The 26,389-nt window shown below is 36.0% G+C and overlaps 1 protein-coding gene across 1 annotated transcript in view; it reads right to left on the bottom strand.

The window, feature by feature from the left end:
- Positions 1 to 26,389, bottom strand: part of RAB3GAP1 (RAB3 GTPase activating protein catalytic subunit 1) — a 144,261-nt gene that overhangs the window by 53,990 nt on the left and 63,882 nt on the right. The window contains exons 8-17 of the mRNA XM_007957941.2: positions 24,078 to 24,177; positions 20,704 to 20,785; positions 20,122 to 20,190; positions 18,385 to 18,458; positions 15,335 to 15,427; positions 14,700 to 14,869; positions 8,754 to 8,843; positions 7,070 to 7,242; positions 5,982 to 6,036; positions 5,372 to 5,743 (exon numbers count right to left, since the gene is read on the bottom strand). Of these exons, the coding sequence (XP_007956132.1) occupies positions 5,372 to 5,743; positions 5,982 to 6,036; positions 7,070 to 7,242; positions 8,754 to 8,843; positions 14,700 to 14,869; positions 15,335 to 15,427; positions 18,385 to 18,458; positions 20,122 to 20,190; positions 20,704 to 20,785; positions 24,078 to 24,177 (1,278 nt within the window). The remainder of the gene's footprint in view (positions 1 to 5,371; positions 5,744 to 5,981; positions 6,037 to 7,069; positions 7,243 to 8,753; positions 8,844 to 14,699; positions 14,870 to 15,334; positions 15,428 to 18,384; positions 18,459 to 20,121; positions 20,191 to 20,703; positions 20,786 to 24,077; positions 24,178 to 26,389) is intronic.

Here is a 26,389-nt window from a genome sequence, read left to right as displayed (position 1 = left end):
TGACATGTGACAAAGTATATGTGAACTGCTGTATGGAAAGTGAATTTGCTCTGTAAATCTTCACCCAAATCACAATTAAAAAAAAAAAAAAAAAATTACAGCTTCATATTATGTCCTTGCTTCTAGGGAATAAAATTATCTGTTCTGGAAAGTTAAAAAAAAAAAAAAAAATAGGCAAAGACCTTTAATAGGTACTCCAACAAACAAGATACCTCAATATGTGCTCAATGTCATTATACATTGGGGAAAATTAACTTAAAACCACAAGGTATTATAATATACCCACCAGAAAAGCAAAAATTAAAGTCACTGACAATAGCAAGTGTGCAGAAAAGAGTTAACACAGCAGGTCTGCTAACCTGAAGTTTTGGTATGTGTTTAACAGAGGGTTCACCACCTGTCAGTTTGTCATATTATGGTGGCATGCATGTTGGTATGATGCCAGAAGCTATGCTATGAGAATTTCAAGTACTAATAGGGTTACTCATCGTGTGGACAGGTTTCAGTAGAGCTTCCAGACTAAGTAAGGCAAACTAGAAAGCCTGGCAATCTATGGAAAATTAGCCAATGATGATCTTCTGAACATATGAAATACAGAATTTTTCTTTGCAAAGAAAGCTCTACCAATCAGCATTGTCCTGTGATGATGGGAACTGTCTATCTGGGAAATTCAATCTGGGCTGTGGCTAACTGAGTGTACCAAACCCACTGCCATCAAATTGATTCTGACTTAAAGCGACCCCCATTGGGTTTCCAAGATGGTCAATCTTTATGGAAGAAGACTGCCCCATCTTCCTTCTGCAGAGTGGCTGGAGGATTTGAACCACTGACCTTCTGGTTAAGTGGCCAAATGCCTTATTCATTACGCCACCAGAGCTCTTTATATATGAAAAAAATTCACTAAGCTGTAGTTATGGTAGCAAAGTGCCTGAGGCATGTGACTGCTAACTAGAAGGGTGGCAGTTCAAACCCACCAGCCACTGCTCGGAAGGAAGATTAGGCAATCTACTTCTGTAGAGATATGGCCTCGGAAACCCAAGGATGGGTCGCTATGAGTTGGACTCAACTTGATGGCAGTTAGTTTGGTTTTTTTTTTTTTTTTTTGTATACTTAAGATTTGTATACAAAACTGTGGTAATTTGTATTTGAATAATAAGAATATTAAGTGACTAAGAAAAACATAATCGGTAAACATAACATAGGATTCATATCTAACATATGAAGAACTCATAAATCAGTAAGAAAAGACAGCAACTTCCCCCCCCCGCCCCAAAAGGTAGGCAATTCACAGAAAAGGAAGGACAATAAACATATTAAAAGATCCTCAGGTTAATAGAAAAATCAGGAATACACTGTAAAATATGAGACAAAATTTCTGTACATCATATTGGCAAAAATATGATTGGTATTATCAACTGCTGATAAAAAAAAAAAAGAATATAAGTACTATCTGTGCAGGAAACTGTCTATTTTGCTACTAAATTTCCAAAGTATAAAACAATGTTCAGTATACATAGGCACTCAGTATTTGTGGAAGGATGAAAGGGAAGAAGCAAAATTGGGAGAGAATGAGTACTTCCTTAATTTTATACTCACCATGGATGTTGTTGTTAGGTGCTGCGGAGTCAGTTCTGACTCAGAGTGAGCCTATGTACAACAGAAAGAAATACTGCCCAGTCCTGTGCCATCCTCACAATTGTTGCCATGTTTGAGCCCATTGCTGCAGCCACTGTGTCAATTCATCTCATTGAGAGTACTTCTCTTTTTTGTTGACCCTCTTCTTTACCAAGCACGATACCCTTCTCCAGAAACTGGTTTCGCTTGATAATATATACAAAGTATATGAGACAAAGTCTCACCACCGTCTTTGCCTCTAAGGTACATTCTGACTGTAGTTCTTCCAAGAGCTACTTGTTCGTTCTTCTGGTAGTCCATGATATATTCAACATTCTTTGTCAGCACCATAATTAAATCGGTTCTTCTTTGGTCTTCCTTATTCACTGTCCAGCTTTCACATGCTCCATTGGGTTTCCGAGGTAGTTCTGGTGGCCAAGCGCCTAAGGCATCTCACATGCATTTGAAGCAACTGGAAAACAAAACAAACAACAACAACAAAAAAGTGCTTGGGTCTGATGCACTTTAGTCCCTGAAGTGACATCTTTGCTTTTTAACACTTTAAGGAGGTCTCTTGCAACAGATTTGCTCAATGCAGTACATCATTTTCTTTACTGACTGCTGCTTCCATGGAAGTTGACTGTCAATCCAAACAAAATGAAATCCTTGACAACTTCAATCTTTTATCTGCTTACTGTGATACTGCTTATTGGTCCAGTTGTGAGGATTTTTGTTTCTTATTGAGGAGTAACCCATATGAAAAGCTGCAGTCATCAGTAAGTGCTTCAAGTCTTCACTTTCAGCAAGCAAGGCTGTGTCATCTGCATATCTCAGGCCTGTTAATGAATCTTTCTCCAGTCTAGGTGCCATGTTCTTCTTCCTCAGATAGTCCAACTTCTTGGATTATTTGCTCAGCATACTGAGTGAGTAAGTATGGTGAAAGGCTACAACCCTGATGCACCCCTTTCTTCATTTTGAACCACACAGTATTCCCTTGTTCTGTTTGAATGACTGTCTCTTGATCTATATAAAGGTTCTGCATGAGCACAATTAAGTGTTCTGGAATTCCCATTCTTCACAATGTTATCCATAATTTGTTATGATTTACACAATCGAATGCCTCTGCATAGTCAATACAACACAGGTAAATGCCTTTCTGGTATTCTCTGCTTTCAGCCAAGATCCAGCTGACATAAGCAATTATATTCTTTGTTCTCTATCATCTCCTGAATCTGGCTTGAATTTCTGGCAGTTCCCTGCTGATACTGCTGCAGCTGTTTTTGAAGTATCTTCAGAAAAATTTTACTTTTGTATGATATTAATGATATTGTTTGATAATTTCCACATTCTGTTGGATCATCTTTCTTTGGTATGAGCACAAATATGGCTCTCTTTCAGTTGGCTGGCCAGGTAGCTAATTTCCAAATTTCTCGGCATAGAGTGAATGCTTCCAGCATCACATCTGTTTGTTGAAACATAGCAATTAGTACTCCATTAACTCCTAGAGCTTTGTTTTTCGCCACTGCCTTCAGTACAACCTGGACTTCTTTCCTTCATCAGTTCTTTGTCATATGCTACTTTCTGAAGTGGTTGAATGTTGACCAATTCTTTTTGGTACAGTGACTCTGTGTATTCCTTCCATCTTCTTTTGATGCTTTCTGCATCATTCAATATTTTGCCCAGAGTTGAATCTAATTCATAACTCTTCCTTGGGTTTCTGAGGTGGTATCTCTACAGAAGAAGATTGCCCAATCATCCTTCCAAGGAGTGGCTGATGGGTTTGAACCACCAGCCTTCTGGTTAGCAGTCAAATGCCTCAGGCACTACGCCACCAGAGCTCCTACGTAGATTCCCATAGAATCCTTCAATATTTAATAAATCACTGCTTGAATTTTTTCTTCAATTCTTTCAACTTGAGAAATGCTGAGCATATTCTTCTCTTTCAGTTTTCTAATTCTAGGTCTTGCACTTTGTCTTTTTGAGCCGCATTTTGAAGTCTTCTACTCAACTCTTTTACTTCATCATTTCTTCCATATGCTTTGGCTACTTTACATTCAAGAGCAAATTTCAGAGTCTCTTCTGACATCCATTTTGGTCTTCTTTTTCTTTCCTGTCTTTTTAATGACCTTTCGCTTTCCTAATGTATGATGTCCTTGTACAACTTGTCTGGTCTTCTTTGGTCATTAGCATTCAATATGTCAAATCTAATCTTGAGATGGTCTCTAAATTCAGGTGGAATATACTCAAGGTTGTATATGGCTCTTGTGAACTTGTTTTAATTTCCTTTAGCTTCAACTTCAACCTGCATAGAGAGTAATTAATGATCTGTTCTGCAGTCAGCTCCTGAGCTTGTTCTGATGGATAATACTCAGCTTCTCCACTGTCTCTTTCCATAGATGCAACTGATTTGATTCCTGTGTATTCTATCCAGTGAGGTCCACTTGTATAGTACCATTTACATTGTTGAAAAAGTATTTGCAATGAATAAGTCATTGGTCTTACAAAATTCTATCATGTGATCGCCAGCATCATTTTCCAGCTACCTATCCACAGATAGGAGTATGAAATAGGTGAAGCTTTTCTGAAGGGCAATTTGGCAACCTGGATATTGGTTTATCTAGTAATTCCTTTCTCATTGTCTTTCTTATAAAACGTTCATATGTGAACACACAAGACACAAAATACTACTGAAGCACTGTTTGTAACAGCCAAAACTTGAAAATAATATACATTTTATATCAAGTGGGAGATGATTAAATAAACTATGGCTCTTCCATTACATGGAATATTATACAGTAATTAAAAGAGAAATGAAGTAGATGTGTAAGAAATGGCACAGAATGATCTTCAATTCTTAACATATTAGGTTAAGACTAAGTTGTACATCAATACACACAGTTTTTTACAAATCCATAAAACAAACTTTCTATCTTGTCTATCTATCTACTATACACACACACACACACACAGAGTGATGCACAGAAATAGTTATAAAAAATTTACCTCAAATTGATAGAAGTGGTTACTTCTATAGATGAGAGATGGAATAACGGGTAGCAGCTTTAACTTTTTCCAGATTCAATTTTTCAAAGAATGTATTCAGTTATTACTTATGCAAGAACAAAACATCTACTTCAGATGTTGAGTTGTTGCTATTATACTTCTTAATGGTATAAAATGGCTTCAAGTTGCATTTTTGAACAGAAAAAAATCAAGCATATAACTGAAGAGTTTTTATTTTTGTTCATTCCCCTCCACATTTTTGGATTTTGTTTTATAAAGAGCTGAACACTCCCCACTCAGTTTATAAAGTAATAGATCACCTTTTGCATGATGAGCTACTACCTACTTAAACATCAAAACATTTCTCAATTTCAGAAATGGTATATCTAAAAGCCCCAATGTTTATTTAGATTTCAAATCTTAAACCTCTGGACAGAGACTTTCTAAGGAATGCCCCTACCCAAAGCAATTATCTTCTACTAAAATGAAGTTGAGAAGCTCTGGTGATGTAGTGGGTAAGGCATCTAACTACTAACCAGAAGGTCAGCAGTTCAAACCCACCAGCTGCTCCAAGGGAAAGTGATGAGGCAATCTACTTCCATAAAGATTTACACCCTTGGAAACCCAACAGGGGTCATTATGAGTTGGAACTGATTCAATGCCAGCAGGTTTGGATTTTTTTTTTTTTTTTTTTGCTTTAGAATGAAGTTATATAAACAACAAAATAAATTTTAAAAATCACTTTATGTCTTACTTGGGTTACTGGAATGTAGAGAGGTTCTCCATTATGCAGCAGTGTGAGCTTCCCATGCTGAAGGAGACGTCCCTCTGGTTTTAAATTTGCCACCTCCTTAGGTCCTCCTTTCTTGCCACTCTCTTGTCCGTTTCCCTTAAGTTCTTCAGTATCACTTAGGCATTCAAAGAATTCTTCTTCACTGTCACTCCAAGAGTCCCAAGATTTTCCCACCTCTCCCTTTTCTTTATCTGTATCTTTCAGATTCTCTGACCCCAAAAGGTCTCCAGTTTTTCTAGCATTCCCTGGATATGTATTAGTGATGTTATCTGAGGCACTTGTCTTTTTCCCCTCATCACGTGCCTTCTTTCTTTCAATACAGCAGTTTAACATCTTAAGAAAACAGAAATCATGTATTTTAATCAGTTACTATTAAAAAAAAAAATGCATTCCTTGCAAATTTCATGTTTATTCTCCACCCCTTCTCCAGATCTTATTGTGAATGATAGTGACTGTCAGTAACTTACATCAGCATAATGAGAAAAGAGTATGATCTATTATTACATTACTGTTTAAAAAGGTCTGATATAATAAAGATCACATTTATATGTTGTTATTAGGAAATCTTTACCTGTAGTTTCTGATGCAGTAAACAACATCTTAGATCAGGGGGTCCACTTGCCAATCTATCAAATAAAATGGTAAGAAAAGAATAAATTTAGTAAAATAGCTTCAGATATGCATATTTTTCATACCGCCATAAGTTTCAGCCATATTGATGAGAAATCAAAACTAGATTTCTATAAGATAACTAAGTTTCAGAAAAGAAGTTAACTAAGACTAAAAGACAGAGTCACGTATCCACTTTTGTTTGTCCCCTCGGGTCAACAAACCACCAATAGCAAACACAACAGAAACTTCCAGACATAGTGACAAAATAGTGATAACTCTCACCTAGAAAAACCACTGTTAACAACTGGCTGTGTTTCTTTCTCATCATTTATATACATGCATATATATTTATATTTTTTTCTTTCTTTTTTTTTATTTCTTTTTTTCGTATTTTTTTTTGTGTGTATATGTGTGTTTTCTTTCATATTTTCCTCTTCCTTTTTGTTTTTTTCTTTCTTTCATATGCATATGTATGTATGTATATAAATGATGAGAAAGAAACACAGCCAGTTGTTAACAGTGGTTTTTCTAGGTGAGAGTTATCACTATTTTGTCACTATGTCTGGAAGTTTCTGTTGTGTTTGCTATTGGTGGTTTGTTGACCCGAGGGGACAAACAAAAGTGGATATGTATGTATGTATGTATGTGTGTGTGTGTGTGTGTGTGTATATATATATATATATACACATAAAAGCATAATTTACTTTGTTTATGCAATACTATACTTTACTACAAACATTATAAACATTTTGGGTACTATTATGGATTCTTGGAAAAAAGCTTCTAATAGCTCCATAATATTCCATTATAGAAATGTATCACAATTTACTTAACCCTTCTTTTACTGTTTGATATTTAGGCTGTTTCCACCTTTCCTTTTCCTACTGTAAATTAGCTGCAGTGAACATCTCTGTACATAAGTCATCTTCAAGTGTCTTACCATTTTCAAGACAGATTTCCTAGAACAGGTGAATTAATGGGCCAAAGGTCAAACATTTGCTAACAAATAAAAATCCTACTTAAAGAACTGGAAATTGAAATTATTACCCTGGAATCAGAAAGTTGTTTTCCCATCTGAAACGCATTTCAAGAACAAATTCCTGCCAAAGGTGTGCCACTCCTTTTAACCCTCCATGGTAGAAATTGATCATACAAAGACACAAAGCCAATTTGTATGTTAAACTGTCAGATGGTGCAGATTTGAACTGGTTGTATAGATTCTAAATTGAACAAAAAAGAAACAAAGTGAAAACTTGTGAACAGTATATTTACATGTATAATCAAAAAAGTGTATAGAAAGAGATTTGACTACTAAAACTAATCTATCCCACCCAAACTAGCTTTTATCAAATGTCTAATACACTACTAAGGAGCTCTGTACCTACGGCATTTGACTGCTAACCAGAAGGCTGGTGGTTCAAACCCATCAGCCACTCTACAGAAGGAGGATGGGGCAATCTACTTCTGTAAAGATTTACAGCCTTGGAAACCAAAAGGGGGTAGCTATGAGTTGGAATTGACTCAGTGGCAGTGTGTCTTTTTTTTTTCTTTTTAAATACACTACAATCTACTTGCTACTAGGTAGTTCAGTGTTTTTAAGATTCCTACTAAGATCAAAAATATGTAGTTTAGTGAGGCTAAATTGATAGCTCTCAATTTTCCTTTGTTGAATCTTTAAGATATATTCCAGATTCCACATTGTTTAAAAACTCTCTCAATGATAAAAGGAGTATAAGCTTGTTGTAAAACAAAACACTAACTCCCCTTCCACTCCAAATCAAAACTAAATCAGACCTGTATAAACTAACAATATAAAAACCTCTGCTTTTCTTCTCTCACTCAATGAAATCTACTTCCCAAAAATAACATTCTAAAGAGCTTGGTATGTCTCTGCATGTTAATTAAACTCACTCATTTCTCCATTTATCAAATATCTAGATATGAGAACATGACAACTTTACATTTTACTTCATTATAGTTTTCCATTCACTTTCTAGTTTTGACATCTATAGAGAAGAATCACTGTTGGAAAACATCAATTTGATAATTTTACAAAACTCTAAAATGAGCAAGAGCTTGTAACAATTCACAGTGTGTTGATATTTCTTCATTGTTTCGAAAAAAATTCTTGCTAACCAAATTATCTGTGGCAATGTTATGTAACAGAGCATTACCTGAGTAGAGGTGATGGTCTCCATTTAGTTTTCCTAAGATGCTATTTGGGAGCTCTGGTAGCATAGTGGCTAAGGCACTTGACTGCTAACCAGAAGGTTGGTGGTTCAAACCCACCAACCACTCCTCAGAAGGAAGATGGGGCAATTTACTTCCGTAGTGATACTGCTTCGGAAACCCAAGGAGGGGTCACTATGAGTCGGATCCAACTTGACAGCACATAACAACAACAACAATGTGCTATTTAAAATAAAGATTTTTACATTACTAAATGCTAACCAGAAGGCTGGAGGTTCAAACCCACCAGGCACTCCTCGGAAGGAAGGTTGGGCAATCTACTTCCGTAGTGATATCACTTCGGAAACCCAAGGAGGGGTTGCTATGAGTCGGGTCCGATTCAACAGCACATAACAACACAAATTAGAAACAAGAAGGGGTCACTATGAGTTTGGAGATGACTCGATGGCACATAACAACAATAACAAATTAGAAACATAGCAAGCCCCTAGAAATTCAATGTATTTCACATATTTTAATATTGAAACGCAAATCAACTTACATATTCTTCATTCTCTGATGGAGGATTATTGTTGTCTGTTGAAGTATTTGTATCTAATGATTTTTCAGATGCAGCATCAGGAAATAAGAACTTAGGGGAAGAAAAAAATATTCACATTTTAGACCAAATTTCCTATTTTGTTTATGTAATAACTCATACAGACATTATTTAACTTTTCACTGGTTTCACTGTTTAAACAACGGAAATATTCCTATTGTACTGGTCAGCTGGTTCTATATGATCTCAAATATCTGCCATAAAAAAGCACAGGGTTTCAATGACTAACCAATTTTAAAAATGAGATTTTCTTAAAAGTAAAGTAATATTGTGGTATCTGATACTGTGGCTGAACAATATAAAACGAACTCTCTCTTCATACTCATCCAAGACCACAAAATATTTTTAAAAGTATTAATATTATTAAAAAGAAAAAAAAAATTAAATACACATGTATTCATGAGGCTCTGTAGAGTTGTAACATCCTAAATCTTCAAAAGTGAAAGGCACAATATTCCAGACCAATAACTGTATTTTTCTTAGATATCCCTAGAAAGTAGGAAACAGTCTAAACTTATATTGACCAGTGTATCTTTTCCATATGGCTTCTGATTAAATATGTTAATATGTGTATGTGTGTGAGGGGGAGAAGGGTGCTAATAACTTCTTGTCACTTTCTTCCCCTATCTGTATAATTATTCAGTCATTCTAAGTAACTCCAAGTTTTAAATTGGTGCCATTGATAGAAAATTCAGATGGACACAGATTTGAGGAATAAATTCAGTATATATGATAACTGAATTATAGAATTTAAATAAAATCTCTATAGATGATCTTAAGAAGCCACCTTCTCTACAGAAATTTTCAGTCTTTTTATAACTGCTTCTCATAACTGTTACAGTACATACTAGTACAGCTAATTAATAATTTCCTTTTACTATGGATACTTTGCCACATTGCAGAAGAGTGAATTACTTAATATGGCCCTTTTAGCCACAGTCTTTGTAACTCCCACCAAATGACAGGGTTGTTGTTGTTGTTATGTGCCATCAACTCATCTCTGACTCATAGAGACCTTATGTACAACAGAATGAAACACTGCCTGGTCCTGTGCCTGCTTCACTATCCCTACTACACCTGAGCCCATTGCTGCAGCCACTCTGTCTATCCATCTCACTGGGGGTCTTCCCCTCTTTCATTGACCCTCCACTTTACACAAGCATGACATCCTTCTCTAGAGAATGGTCCCTTCTGACATGACAACATGACCAAAGTAGGTAAGACGAAGACTGGCCATTCTTGCTTCCAAGGAGCATTCTGGCTGCACTTCTTCCAGGACAGACTGTTAGTCCTTCTAGTAGTCCACAGTACTTTCAGCATTCTTCACCAACACCACAACTCAAAAGCATCAACTCTTCTTCGATCTCCCTAATTCATTGTCCAGCTCTCACACGCATATGAGACGATGGAAAATACCATGGCTTGGGTTAGATACATCCTAGTCTTCAAGGAGATATCTTGCTCTTCATCACTTGAAAGAGGTCTTTTGCAGCAGATCTGCCCAATGCAAAATGTCTTCTGATGTCTTGACTGCTGCTTCCATTGGTGTTGATTGTAGAACCAAGTAATATGAAATCTTTGACAACTTCAATCTTTTCTCCATCTATCGTGATGCTGCTTATTGGTCCAGCTGTGAGGATTTTTGTTTTCTTTATGTTGAGGTGTAATCCATATCACAGACTGTGGTCTTTAATTTTCACCAGTAAGTGCTCTAAGTCATCCTCACTTTCAGCAACCAAAGTTGTGTTATCTGTGTATCACAGGTTGTTAGTAAGCCTTTCCCCAATCCTGATGCCATGATCTTCATTTAGTCCAGCTTCTTGGATTTATTTGCTCAGCATACAAGTTGAATAAGTATTGTGAAAGGACACAACCTTGATGTACTCTCTTCCTGATTTTAAACCATGCAGCACTCCCTTGTTGTGTTTGAATGAGAGCCTCCTGGTCTATGTACAGGTTCCTCATGACTACAATTAAGTGTTCTGGAATTCCCATTCTTCTCAAAGTTATGCATAACTTGTTATGATCCACACAATCAAATGCCTTTGCATAGTTAATAAAATACAAGTAAACATCTTTCTGGTATTCTTAGTTTTTAGCCAAGATCCATCTGACATCAGCTATGATATCCCTTGTTCCACGTCCCCTTCTGAATCTAGCTTGCACTTCTGGAAGTTCTCTGTCAATATACTGCTGCAACTGTTTTTGAATTATCTTAAGATTTTATTTGTGTGTGATATCAATGATATTGTTCACTAATTTCCACATTCTGTGGGATCACCTTTTTTTGGAATGGGTACAAATATGGCTCTCTTCCAGTCAGTTGGCCAGGTAGCTGTCTTCCAAATCTCTTGGCATAGCTGAGTAAGTGCCTCCAGTGGGGCATCCGTTTGTTGAAACAGCTCAATGGGTATTCTGTCAATTCCTGGAGCCTCGTTTTTCATCAATTCCTTCAGTGTAGTTTTGACTTCTTCCTACAATAGCATTGGTTTATGATCATATGCCACCTCCTGAAATTGATGATCATCTATCAATTCCTTTTCATACAGTGACTCTGTATTCCAACCATCTTCTTTTGAGGTTTTGGCCATCATTCAACATATTGCCCGTGGAGTCTTTCAATATTGCAATTAGAGGCTTAATTTTTTTCCTTAGTTCTTTCAGCTTGAGAAATGCCAAGTGTGTTCTTTCTCTTGGCACATTTCATTATAATAACTGACTTTGTCTTTTCAAGCTGCTCTTTGAAATCTTCTGTTCAGCTCTTTTTATCCTGTTGGTTCTCCCATTTGCTTTAGCTACTCTCCATTCTAGAGCAAGTTTCAGAGTCTCCGCTGACATCCACTTTGGTCTTTTCTTCCTTTCCTGTCTTTTTAATGACCTTTTGCTTTCTTCATGGATGATGTTCTTGATGTCATCCCAGAATTCTTCTGGTTTTCGGTCATTGGTGTTCAATACACCAAATCTATTCTTTTGATGGTCTCTAAATTCAGGAAGTATATAATCAAGGTCATATTTTGGATCTCGTGGAGTTGTTTTAATTGTCTTCAGTTTCAACTTGAACTTACATATAAGTTGATGGTCTGTTCCACAATCAGCTCCTGGACTTGTTTTGGCTGAAGATACTGAGCTTTTCCATTACCTCTTGCCACAGATGTAGTCAATCTCATTCCCGTCCCATCTGGCAAAGTCCATGTGTATAGCCACCATTTGTGTTGTTGAAAAATGGTATTTACATTGAGTAAGTTGTTCTTCTTGCTAAAGTCTATCATGCAATCTCCAGCATCATTTCTATCACCAAGACCACATTTTCCAACTACTGGAAATTCTACTTTGCTTCCAACTTTTGCATTCCACTCACTAGTGATAATTAACACATCCTGACTGCATGTTCAGTCAATTTCAAACTGCAGAAGTTAGTAAAAATCTTCAATTTCCTCATCTTTGGCTTTGGTGGTTGGTACGTAAATTTAAATAATAGTAATATTAACTGGTCTTCCTCATAGGCATATGGATATTATCCTGTCACTGACAGCATTGTACTTCAGGATAAATTTTGAAATATTCTTTGTGATGATGAATGCCATGCCATTCCTCTTCTATTTGTCATTCAAAGCATAGTAGATCATATGGTTTTCTGATTCAAAATGGCCAAAACCAGTCTCTTTCAGCTCACTTATGCCTAGGCTATCGATCTTTATGTGTTCCATTTCATTTTTGACAACTTCCAATTTTCCTAGATTCATACTTCATATATTTCATGTTCTGATTATTAATGGATATTTGCAGCTGTTCCTTCTTATCTTGAGTTGTGCCACATCAGCAAAAGGAGGTCCTGAAAGCTTTACTCCATCCACATCATTAAGGTCAGCTCTATTCTGAGGAGGCAGCTCTGTCCTAGTCATAATTTGAGTGCCTTCTGACCTGAGGTGCTCATCCTATGGCACTATATCAGACAATGTTTCAGGGCTATTTCTCAGTAACACATCAGACATTGTTTCACTGCTATTCATAACGTTTTCACTGGCCAATTCTTTGAGAAATGGATGGCCTCTTCCTTCTTCTGAGTCTGTCTTAGGTTTGACGCTCCACTGAAACCTGTCTACCATAGCTAACCTGTTGGCACTTGAAACACTGGTGGCACAGCCTCCAGCCTCACAGCAACACACAAGCCACCACAGGGCTACAAACTGACAGACAAGTTTGTCTCCCTTAGGTAAGGGTAAGATTATGCAAATGGGGTAAGACTATGCAAACTGATGTGCTTATGGCCACCAAGGGGAATGAAGAGCTTGTGAGTAATTTCAATAAGATGCATGGCACCCTTGTGTAGGTGGAACCACACAAATAAAGTATATGGAACCCTAATAATTGGTTGGTTTTGCCATCCCACTAGGCTTGAACCTCTCAGATCTAGGAGACAGAAAGTTGTAATAACGGAGAGACACCAAGAGATGGCAAGACGCAGTGGCAGAGAAATGATGGCAGCAGAGGCAGCTGAACCAAGAGACTGGCAGGAGACATAGCGATGACCTTGTGGACCTGTGGAACTAGAAAGCTGAGTGCCTTTGGGCAAAAGGCTTGCTGGTGGAGTAGGGTACCTTTGGGCACTTGGTGGAGCTAAGTTTGCCAACCTATGGAGCTAGAGCTGAGTACCATCAGGCCGAGGCTTACTGGCACAGTGGGGTGCCCAGATACTTATCAGTAGAGCTAAAGGAACTTTGAAACACTTATCCAAGCAGAGCATAGGCCAAGGGGTAAGGGGCCAAGGGTAAGAGAAAAATGTGCTGGCAGGCATGGCAGAGAAGTGATTGTCCCGATCAAAGACCTGTACCCTGAGTTGTTTCTAATTCGGAACTGTGACCTGTTACTTCCCTAACGAACCTCACCTCACAATCTTGGGTATTCTTTGTGAGTTTTTTGTGGCCATTGCAATGAATCATCAAACCCAGCAGAGAAGTACAGAGTGCCATGGAAGGGACAGGTGGTGTCAAAAGTGGTATAAAGGTTGGAGGGTAGAAGCAAGTCTCACCTCCATCTCATAGGAATCAGCCTTGGGCTGTTGATCTTGATTCTCTTCCCCTTTTGTGAAGTCAACTGCCACCCCATGACACTTTAAAAAATTTTTTTCCAGGATTGTCTTAACACAAAAATTGCCAGACATACAATCATAACTGCAATCATCTAAGAACAGTTATCATTTACCAAAGTTATCATTTACCATTATATGCCAAGTTATAATAGAAGTTCCTTTAATCCTCACAAAAATTCCCATAGGTTTACTAGATTTGTTCATTTTATAGATGAGTAAAGTGAAGTTAAATGGCTTATTCAAAATCATTCAGTAAAAGTCAGAGTTAAACCCTGGTGTGCATGGTTCCAAGGCTGGGCCCATTCCACCATGTTTTACCTAGGTGCCACCCTAGAAATGTACCTCGATCCTTCTCTAAACCTCAATATAAAACTTTCTCTAGTATTTCAAGGGAAACTTTCAAAAATACAATCTTGATCATATCAACCTTCTGTTTATAATAGTTTCAAACTGTAAAATCCAGTACTCACCTCACCAGCATCATCCCTGTTCACTCCCTGGGACCACCCAACAATGTATCAAATTATTCAACTTGCTGTTTCAGTCCTCTGCTATTCTTCTGCTTCTAAAGCCTTCTTCTCCTCATGATTCAGCTGAAGTATGCCAGACAGAGGAATGCACTATCTGCTGTATTCTTACAGCCTGTCTATCAGACTTCTTACAGGCAATATTGTAACTATTGGTTTCTTATTTCCTCAGTTTGTATTCTCAATTCAGTGCTGGCCACATAGAAGGGATTTAATATGTAATGAATAAAATGATTACACATATAGTTAGAGAAAGACACTATACTTACTTACCAAGAGAATAGTATTGAGGACATCATTATTCAGTGGTGACTCTTCTCCACCTCTGTGTTTTTGTATTTTCTTTTTTGCAGTGTGTACCATATTTGAAACTGATAATTTATGAATTGGAACCGGTGCTGGCTCAGTCAACTTTGACAAAGCATGAGTTATATCAGTAATTTCTATAAAAAGAACAGAAATGAGTGCAAATTATATCATCTGCATTAGCAGATTAAAGTCATACATAAATTGATGATTGTATAGAAAACTGAGGTACTCTTTCTACTAGTGTTACATGATCTCAGAACTATATAATTTTAATATATATGTTCAATTTTATATGCAAGCATGAGTAACAAAAGTTTCATACAAATTTTTCTCCCCAGGGGATCTGAAAGATAAACTTCTAACTCTTCTTTTCAAAACATTCCACATATTTGGTGGAACAAACTTATTAAATGCACATAATGTGTTAACAAGCTCAAGGTATAGTCTAGAGAGAAATGGTAACTGTCTAGGGCATCAAAACTTGCTTCTCTAACTTAGTTCAAAATGAGAAAAAAGATGAAAAGTTGTTGCAAAATGGGCCAAAGAAAAAGGATTAGTTATTTGTAAGTAACTTAAAAAAAAAAAAAAAAGTAGGTCACCTCTCCCTTCTTCATCAAATGTGGATCGTCCGAGAATTTCATCAGTTGACTCCTTTCGACGGCAAATTTTAAAAAATTCACTGACAAAATCACCTATATTAAAAAAAAAAAAGTTACATATTTTTCACACTTAACTGATAGAAATCAGTCCTACAAATTAAAGCATACATCTTTTCACAAAAGCTATTAACTAAGATATGGCAGGAAAAAAAAACAGTTTTTCCCCCTGAGATGCCAGAAATTAATCCTGTTTTAAAAACAGACTTGTTCTTCCTTTTTCTCCATGTCCCAAGACATTAAAATAAAACAAAAACAAAAAAGCCTTAGAATTTCCTCTAGAATGATAGGAAAAAAATAACTGTACCCAGTAATAGTAAGCACTTACTGTTTACCTCAATGAGTCACATACTATCTATTGTTAATGAAGTTCTATAATTAACAAGAATTATTACTGTACATGTATGTAGTATTCTTCTTTCTGCAGCTAGTATCATACTAGAATTCTGAATCCATTAAAAAACAAAAAAAGAGACACTGAGATATGTTTCTACAGGATTCAGAAATCTGGCAGGTTGAAGGTATTTCAACCTTGATAGGCTTTGTATCATTATAAGAAGGGGAAAGGGATCAGTACCTTCTAAAGAACTGCAATGGGGGAAAGGGATTCAGTATTTTCTAAAGAGTTGCCATGAAGCAGATTAGCACAAAAAATTATAGCTTAACAAGAATCATTTGTACTAAAGTTATCAGATAATACAAACTACTAAGTACATCTAAGTTTTAGAATTCACCAACTAGTTCAGAATAAATCTAGAGCATTTTCCTAGAAAAGTGAGAAAGTCCTGTATTCTAGATAAAGAATTAGGGTGAAATCATGAAACTAACTTAAAATGAGAATATTTTTAATTCTAAATCCCTTTGCAATTATCGCAGAAGTCAGTGGAGAAGGAACAATAAGGAATTAAAGAAATTTAGTAAGTAAATTTAATGACTGAATGACTAAAGCAACAAAAATCATTTACTGAACATTTACTATGAGACAGGCTCTGTGTTAAGTGTGATACACATATACGTACACAAAGGTACAAAATCTCACTTGATCCTCATAAAAACCCAGTGAAGTATCTACTATTATTATCTCTATTACTAGTGGAGACACTAAGGCTTGAAGAGATTAAATAAACGGTCCAAACTGGTAGATGTAGGATTTGAACCAAGGTCAGACCCATTTCAAAGCTCTTGACATTGACCCTATACTATTCCCCTTAAATCCCAGAAAAATTCACCAAGGGTATAAATTTTACCTTATATATCTTTGTGTTCACTATAATAATGTACTTAACCCAAATGGAAAGAGCTAATTAGCATATGATAAATAGCACATGATGAAGAATAAAGTGTTCAAAAAAATAATTCTTAAGAGAAATGCATTGTTACTATCAACAATAAACATTTAGTAATGGCACTAGTTGAATGGGTGATATGGACAGAAGGTGACATAGATGAACACAAGAAATGGAGAAAATGTTTTCATGTGTACTAATATAAGGGAGAAAAAGATAAAAATGCATACTGAGATGGGTTCAGAAGATTTCATGAAAGAAATATATCAATAAAAATGGAATGGCAAAGACAACTCCAGACATGGGGTATAGTAACATTATCTGAATTATGTACAACTACACATCTCATGGGATTTGGTTCCTTGGTTTGGAGCTTTAGGATCATGGACATCTCAGTTAATTGGCCCACTATCATGTTTAGTGCTGCATTCTACCTCCTATCTCATTGTGTTGTGCCTGGGATTTCAAAAGCTTGCAAGCAACCATTCAAGGCACAACAATTGGTGTCTATTCACCTGGAGCAATAGAAGAAGAAGAAGGAGAGTCAGTAAAAGAAGGAGGATATGGCAACTGTGGCTAATTGCTTCCATTAGCAATTCCGTCCTTTGCCATGAGATCATTGGATGGTGCCCAGCTATCATTATTGAATACTATGATCAAAGATCCCACAGAAAAATACTGATCAAAAGGGGGGAAATGCAGAACAGAATACTACATTATCACAGAGTTCAGACTTTATAGAGCCATGAAGGTTGGATGCCCCTGAAACTAATGCTCTGTGAAAATCTTTAAACCTTAAGCCAAAAATATCCTCTGAAGTCATCTTAAAACTGAACAACAGTTTAGCTTAAATAGTGAAAAAGGTCTGCCTTGACCACTTTGCTCTTTTAAGAACTATATATACGGGATCAAACTGACAATAGCAACTCATAAGATTAGACAAGAACCTTGCATTAATGAGTGAGGAACAACTCAGAAAAGTTGGGTGAGAATGGTTGCACAATTCAAAGAATGTAATCAATGTCACTATACACACATAAACTGTGGAACTGGTATATGTTTAGCTGTATATATTCTCAAGAACAACAAAATAAAATTTAGAAAAAAAAGTCAGAAAAAAAAATACTATCTGAATAGCAACTGATGTTTTTAAAAGTCCTTCCATTTATATCGTTTCACTTCATTCTTCCAATAATCCTGTGATGAATACAAGATTATTTATATTCCTTTTCCTGTATCAGTAAATAGGCCTGCAGAGATGTTAAAACACTACAGAGGGCTCTAACCAGGCTGTCAAAATCAGTGCTCTTCTCATCATGTCCTACAGGTCCGGAGAGACAACAAAAAGCAAAGATGGTGTCACTAACTAGAAGATGCAGACTATACCACAGGAAGAAGAAAAGCGAAGAACATAAAAATATTAGACAAATAAAACTCAGTAATGAAAAATACTAGAGAATTGTAACATGTGGACTGGTTGAAACTGAAAGTTTGAGTTTGAAATTGAAATCCTGCTAGTGCTGTTCAAGAATTTACTGCTGTTGGTAATGATTAAAAAAAAAAAAAAGGAATATTCACTGAGGAGAATACAAATTTAAAAAATAATTTTGGAAAGGGGAAATAGAGCATAAAGGATGTATTCATTCTTCCTTATGTGGAAGATGGTCAGACTGGTGGTTTTCAGGAAAGGAATATAATACATCTTACCCAGCAAACACTGAGGATTATCGGCTTTTCGAACTCTAACAGACCAATGGGGAGCCTGAATAGGATCCAGATCACTAAAATGCAAAATAATAAACATAATATTCTAATTATGACCACCTGCAAGATTCATGGACTTATCAAATTATAGTGTAAAGAAAATATTATGGAGCACAAGAAGTCCATTTTGCCTCTCTTAAACTTATTGTTTTCTAGGTATATGAGGCCACTTTCATAAGTTAAAAAATAAAAAACTTAAGAAATTATATTTTTAGACAAAAAAAAATAAAAACCAGCAAAAACAAAAAGATTAAAAAACAGACCCAAGAAGAGGCAATGCATACTGATAACCTAATGCGAGACTTAAGGAGCCCTGGTGGCAAAATGGTTAAGCCCTCAGTTGCTAATTGGTAAGTTGGTGCTTTGACTCCACCAGCAACCACACAGGAAAAAAGACCTGGCAGTTCGTTTTCATAAAGATTATAGTCTAGGAAACCCTATGGGGCAGTTCTACTCTGTCACACAGGATCACTATGAGTCAGAATCAACTCCATGGCACACAACAATAATGAAAGAATTATAATAAAAAAGAAATAATAGCAATTATGCTTAATTATCTCAAACTTGCTTTGTATATCATTATCAATCAATATAAACTAACCAACCAAACTCCCTGCCGTCGAGTTGGATCCAATTCATAGTGACCCCTCCTTGGATTTCCGAGGTGGGATCTCTATGGAAGTAGACTGCCCAACCTTCCTTCTGAGGAGTGGTTGGTGGGTTTGAACTGCCAGCCTTCTGGTTAGCAGTCAAATGGCTTAGGCACTATACCACCAGAGCTCCTATCAATCAATATAGAGACTGGAAAATTTTACACATGATCAAAATGCCCTATTTTATCAGTCAAATAGATCACGGCAGATAAACTTACTGGAATTCTGTGCAGTCATTTTAAAAATGACAACAGAGATCTACACTTATTGGCATAGAAGATATAAGATGATACATTAAATGAATAAAGAAAAAAATATAAATAAATTTTAAAAGATATATCCCAAAATATTAACTGGTTCTTTTTTATTAGATGGGATTACAGATAGTCTTTGCTTTCTTCTATATACCTGTCCAAATTACCTAATGAAGAGCACTCATGTTACTTTTAAAATCATCAGCAAATATCACAAATTTATCTTTATGAAAAAAAAAAATGTACACTATTTCTCATTGTTTTGCATCAAACATGAGAAATAATTACATAAATGGCCTTCTTCTTTCTGCATATTCTTCCTAAACAATTCTTCCTATAATTTTCAAGCTGTTTTACTATACAGGTGTATATAACATGGGTGTTTTATGATTCACAACATTAAATGACCAGGTATTATTCCAGTACATTTTGATGACCATCATCTCTTCATAAGCACTTTACAAAATGCTTCTGACTGGCTAAGAGGAGTTTAACAGGATTATGCACTGAATCTCACACTGCTTAGAGGTATTTTTCTTCCTAAAACCAACAGATTCAGATTGTTCATTATCTCTGAAGTAAGGATTCATCCCCAAAGTCAGCAGCCTAAAATACATCTCTAATACATATTAATCTGTCTAAAAAGTAATCTTTAAAAAGAGAAAAATTAATCTTTTCAGGAATTGATGTTAAAAAAAGGAAAATTGCTGACAATGAGGCAGTTAATTTTACTTTCTTTTTGGACCTTAACGTATTACTCTTAACATACTTACGAATAAACATCGTTATCCACAATTATCCCTTCAGTCAGATGAGGCCATGTTGTTGCTAAATGAAGTTCACTAAAATACACAAAATATAAAACATATCCAAAAGCTTTAAAATGTATGTATCATTTGAGTAATAATCACTTCCATGAAGAACAATCAATAAATGGTAGTCATCAACTTTTTATGTATTATTTTAAAACCTCTTACTTCTTAAGTTACAGAGAAAAACAAAGATGAAAAGATTATTAGGTATAGGTCTCTACTTCCAGTATGACATTCATTCTAGCAGGCTACAGTATTATAAAGTATTGTTGTTTGTTGTTGTTATGTGCCATCGAGTCAGACCCGACTCACAGTGACCTCTCCTTGGGTTTTCAAGGTAGTATCACTACGGAAGTAGATTGCCCCATCTTCCTTCCGAGGAGCAGCTAGTGGGTTTGAACTGCCAGCCTTCTGGTTAGCAGTCAAGTGCCTTAGGCACTACATTACCAGAGCTCCCATTCTAAAGTATAGTGAAGGTAATATCAATATAAATTTAAGAAGTAAAATAGTCCAATAATTACAATAATAGACTGAAACTCTCACCTAATAGGATCTTCACAGGCACCAAACGGTAACTTGCCAAATTCCAGACCTCCAACTTCTCCTCCTACAAGGGCATCTATATCTAAAGAAAAGTAATATTTTTCTATTATTTGGCAAAAATAGAGAAGTAAGAATCTAATCTAGTAAAGTTAAGCCATTTGGGAGATTATAGCTTTAAAAGTACCTAAAATAAGAGCACACATCAAGTACTAAAGACTTCCTCTGAAAATGTAATAAACCCAAACTCAATGCCAATAAATTGATCAACTTATAATGACTCTATAGGATAGAACAGAACTGCCCTATAGGGTCTCAAAAGCTGTAAATCTCTGTGGAAGCAGATTGTCTCATCTTTCTCCCATGGAGTGGCTAATGGGTTTAAACTGCCGATCTTTTAGTTAGCAGCCAAATGCCTTAATCACTGCACCACCAGAGCGCCTTAATATGATGAAAGAGACATAATTTTTCTCCATTTTCCCAGTGTTTCATTCAAACTATGTATTCTATATTTTAACCTTCTGAAATATTCCCTAAGCATTACTCAAGAGAAATATTATTCCTGTAATTTTTATTTTCATTTTTAAAAAATGTGATTAATACTACCTAATTAAGATAACTCTTCAAGTATTAAAAACTGAATCACTAACCTAATATATCAGTTTTGCTGCCTAATGTCAATTTATAAATAACAAATTTCTCATAATTAATAAAATTATACAGATTACCCTTGAACAATGTTTGGGTTAGGGGTGTCAATGCCCCACACAGACAAATATCTATGCAAAACCTTTGACTCCCCAAAAACTTAACTACTAATAGCCAACTGTTGACCAGAAGCCTTAGTGATTACATAAACAGTCAATTAACCCAGTTCTTACCATACAGTTATTAGATTTTCACATGAAGACACACACATACACAACAGATAAGTTTATCAACTGTACAACATGATGATTATTTACTATTCATTAAATGAGTCAGATCTGACTCGATGGCAGTGAGTTTGGTTTTGCTTGTTTAAATTATTAATCATTTAATACGGCTCAATTACTTGATTCAGTAAATTTTCTCAAATCAACTCAATTCCATTTTGCAAGTAAAAATGCTTATAATAATAAAGATCACAATGACTAACTTTATTACTAGATGTGAATTTTTAAAGAGCTCCTAATTTAAAATAAGCACATTTTAGTACATGAGTAAGTTAAAAATTATTAACCCTGACTCATAGCAAACCCTCCTTGGGTTTTTGAGGCAGTATCACTATGGAAGTAAATTGCCCAACCTTCCTTCTGAGGAGTGGCTGGTGGGTTTGCACTGCCAGCCTTCTGGTTAGCAGTCAAATGCCTAAGACACTACACCACCAGAGCCCCTTAAAAATTATTACTAGAGCATAACTGAAGAAAGGATTTAACAGAATTAAAAGTTGAGAAGCAACATCACAGAACAAAAAGAACACTGGATTTGCAGCTCCATGTTTAAATTCCAACTTTATTACTCAGTGGCTATGTCACTTTGGCCCAGTGAAAGACAGGTAATAATGTCTATCACAGAGGTAAATGAGAATGAAATGAAGTACTACATAAAAATGCCAAGGACAGTATCTGGCCCATATTACATGTTGAGTCCCTTCCTTTTGTAAGAGGCAATGTTAAGCACTTATGTGACCCTCAATCCACTTGACTGCTAACCAGAAGGCTGGCAGTTCAAACTCACCAGCCACTCCTCGGAAGGAAGGTTGGGCAATTTACTGCTGTAGTAATACCGCCTCGGAAACCCAAGGATGGGTCACTATGAGTCGGGTCCAACTCGATGGCAAATAACAACAACAATCCACTGAACCAAAATCAAACTCACTGCTACTGAGCTGATTCCAACTAATAGAGATCCCTACTGGGTTTCCAAGGCTGTGGTCTTTATGGAGGCAGACCACCCCATCTTTCTTTCGTAGAGCTGCTGATAGGTTTGAACCCCTGACTTTTGATGAGCAACCAAATGCCTTAACCTCTACATCACCAGAGCTCCTTCAATCCACTGGGGAAAATGTTCATCTTTATCCCCATTAAAAACAATTGGCAACAGAATATTAACAAAGGCCTTACTGGCAACCAGAATTATAATGCTAAGATTCTGGCTCTTAGGCTTCTTAGACCAACAGACCATACCACCTTGGGAAAGCTTTAAAAGCGTTCAGTAATAGAGTAGCCTCAGAAATAAAGGAAAAGAAAGGTGGGAACTAAGGCTTCTAACTTGAAGCAGACTACACATTTTCCAAGGGGTATAACTGTCTGAGAACTGAAATTACCAACATAAACATTTTAGTGTTCTTCTAATATAAATCTCAGCTTAGCTTTCATTTCCCTTTGCTGTGGTTTAGATGCAGTTCTTTTATTGTCCCTAAAGAGTTTCAAATTATTCAGTAGTACATAGAAGAAAACAGTAGTACTGTTAACTGCCAAAAGCTAAGGATATACTACATTAATTTTAGCACTATCCCAAGCTTACCCATTTATTATTTTCAATCTTACAAATAAGCAACTACTTAAAACAAAATAAATAATGAAGAATAGTATTCTAGTTCATGTTTTCAGGTTAGTAAAATTCTTTTAATTATTTACCAGTTCGTATTAAATTTTTTAATAGATGTGCTTGAATATAACAGTTATGTATGGGGGAAACATATAAGAACTAAAACCTTACTTCATTAGGCTACACGTCCACCATACTGTGAGCTTTTCTAGAACTTAGGTAATGTCTTGCATATTTGTGTCTATGGAGCAATCTGGCTTACTATAGGATAACTTTGATTGTTGAATGAATCCATGTATCAATGAAAAAGCAAGCAAATTTTGATTACACTTTTATAAAATGCACATTAAAGTAAAATATTCTACAGCTCTATCATACATGTGTATTATATATATGCACATGCTTTTTCCCCCCTCTTCTGTGTATTTACCTTTCTTCTTCAAATTCTAATCTCTATAAAGCTCTCTGTATGTTTGCTCTCAGATATGAGGATGGCTTTTCTTATTATGTTCTAATATCAGACAGTTTAATCATTCACTACATACTAATTTACAGTACATTATGTTCCACAGCAGGGGATGCTTTATAAATAATGTTCGTTTTCAAAGACAGATTGTCAAATATAGAGCATTACTATCTCTAAAACAGCCTATAGAGCTTTTTATTTAAGAGAAAAAAGAAATCAAATGATAAAAAGCAATGAAATCAATATTATATTTAAAATGGATTACAAATATATCTAATTTAAAACATTTGATATGAACTGTTAAGTAATTTTGATTTCTTATTATATTTTCTTTACCAATTACATTCAGTAAGTTAAATACAGCTCTAAACTCTCTCACCTGGGGGTTGCTGAGGCCAAAAATACTGCTGCCAATCCTGAAGTACATAGGTAAATCGAATAGCAATACTAACTGCAGGCAATGGAGTTAAAGGACATCCCTAGGAAATAAAGATAAAGATATACTATATAAATTCTGGTACCCTTGTTCTATATAAGTTCAACATCAAAATTTCAAACTATAGAATGGATAAAATACTACCTGTATGAAACCTGGATTTTCATATCATGGTGTTAGATAATAGCATGCATTGATAAAGTGTGATATTCTAGCCATTAAAAAGACAAGTCACTGAGGTTATTAAAGTTAAATGTGAAATTTAAGAAATTATTTTTTTCCCAAGTAGTTTTCTAAAATTGTGATTTGGGTGAAAGTTTATAGAGCAAATTGGTTTTCCACTCAACAATTTATACACATTCTGTTTGTGACATTTACTGCAATCCCACACTGTAACTTCCTCCTTAGGAAATCATTTTTATGGGAGAAATTTTTACAGCCAAGATCTTAAGAAGAGAACCAGAGAAGAGAGAAGGTCCTATGGAAGGAGCAATGTTGGCAAATGTTTGAAGGAGTCACAGTACATTCAATTTGTTGTTGATGCTGATGGTCAGCAGACCACACTTTCAGCAGCAAATATGAAACACTTAGCTTAGCAGCAGCATCCTAACTTTAACTGAAAACAAACTCAATCTGAAGTTATAACATAAGGTGACTGCCAAAGAAAGACTAATTTGATTTTGAACACTTATACCAGGTAGGTGTACTCCTTAGAACAAAAAAGCATGAGAGTCTGAAGGGCAGTATTTGCACAGGGAGACAGCTCAGAGGGTGGGAATGCATAGGAAAGAAGGACACAGAGAAAAAGTAACCACAGGGAAAAACTGGGAAGAGAGCTGCTACATTAGGGGGATTACAATCAATGCCATGAAACAAAGTATCTGTGAACTGCTACATGGAAAAAGTTTGCTTTGTAAACTTCCACTCAAATCACAATTAAAAAAAAAAAAAATATATATATATATATATATACACATAATTTTGTAAAGCATAACTAGCAAAAGGTCAAAATCTAAATCAGATCCCCCAGATCAGTTTCAGAAAAAAGCAGCTGAGCTACATAGAAGAGTGACATGAAAGTACATGAGACTACTCTGTCAACTGGCATAATATAATCCATAAACTTCATGTTCTACATCCTAGTTTGGTGAGTAGTGTCAACAGTCTTAAAAGCTTATGAATAGCCATCTAAAACACCACTATTTGTCTCTACTCATCCAGAGTAAAAGAGAAGAAAACCAAAGACTCAGAGAAGAAATTAATCTATAGCACTAACAGTCTACAGAAACCATGACCTTATGTATCATGAGGCCAGAAGAAACAGATGGTACCCGGCTACCACTATCAAGTGTTCTAATCAGGAATAACAGATGGAATGGGAGAAAATTTTTTTTAAAGTCCAGGCTTATTGGACCAGTTAACACTGGAGATATCCTTTAAATTTTCACTAAGACTATTCACCTTTTAACTAAATAACAAATTCCCTCATAAAGGAGTGAGTCACTGGGCCTTGAGACTCTGGGGGGATTGTCAAGGTCAATTGGCACAACACCGTCCACAAAGATAATGTTCTACATCCTACTTTGGTGAATAGCCACTAGGGTCTTAAAAACTTGCAAGCAGCCATCTAAGGTGCAACTACTGGTCTTTCCTTGTCTGAAGCAAAGAAGAATGAAGAAAATCAAAAACACATGAAAACAATTAGTCCAAGGGCTAACGGGCCATGCAAACCTCAGTCTCCACAATCCTTAGACCAGAAAAAGTAGATGGTGCCTGACTACCATTATCAACTATTCTGACAGGGATCACAAGAAGGACCTGGATACAGTAAGAGAACAATGTGGAACAAAATTCAAAAATCATACAAATGACCAGGCTTATTTGTCAGACAAAGACTGGTGGAACCTTCAAAACTAGATCACTTTTCAGATTGGGAACTGAACTCACTCCTATAGCTCAGTTTCAGTCAAATAATTGACAGGTCTACAAGTGAACAATAACCGTGTTGTTGTTGTTATCTGCCGTCGAGTCGGACCAACTCATAGCGACCCCTCCTTGGGTTTCTGAGGCAGTATCACTATGGAAGTAGATTGCCCCATGTGATAGTTGAAGATCTGTCAACTTGGCTGGACTTCACTTGTGAGTGTTGTTTCTCATGATGGATCACATGACTATGTCCTAAGCGGCCGGTCAGTCTAGGGGGAGTTTCCCCAGGGGTGTGGCCTACCTGTAATACTATCCGAGGAACAAACTGG

Source organism: Orycteropus afer, unplaced genomic scaffold, assembly GCF_000298275.1.
Source record: "Orycteropus afer afer isolate SDZICR_OR568_19922 unplaced genomic scaffold, OryAfe1.0 scaffold00826, whole genome shotgun sequence".
Taxonomy (NCBI): Eukaryota; Metazoa; Chordata; class Mammalia; order Tubulidentata; family Orycteropodidae; genus Orycteropus; species Orycteropus afer.
The sequence above is the reverse complement of the archived record's forward strand: the minus strand, read 5'-3'. Positions and strand labels throughout refer to the sequence as shown.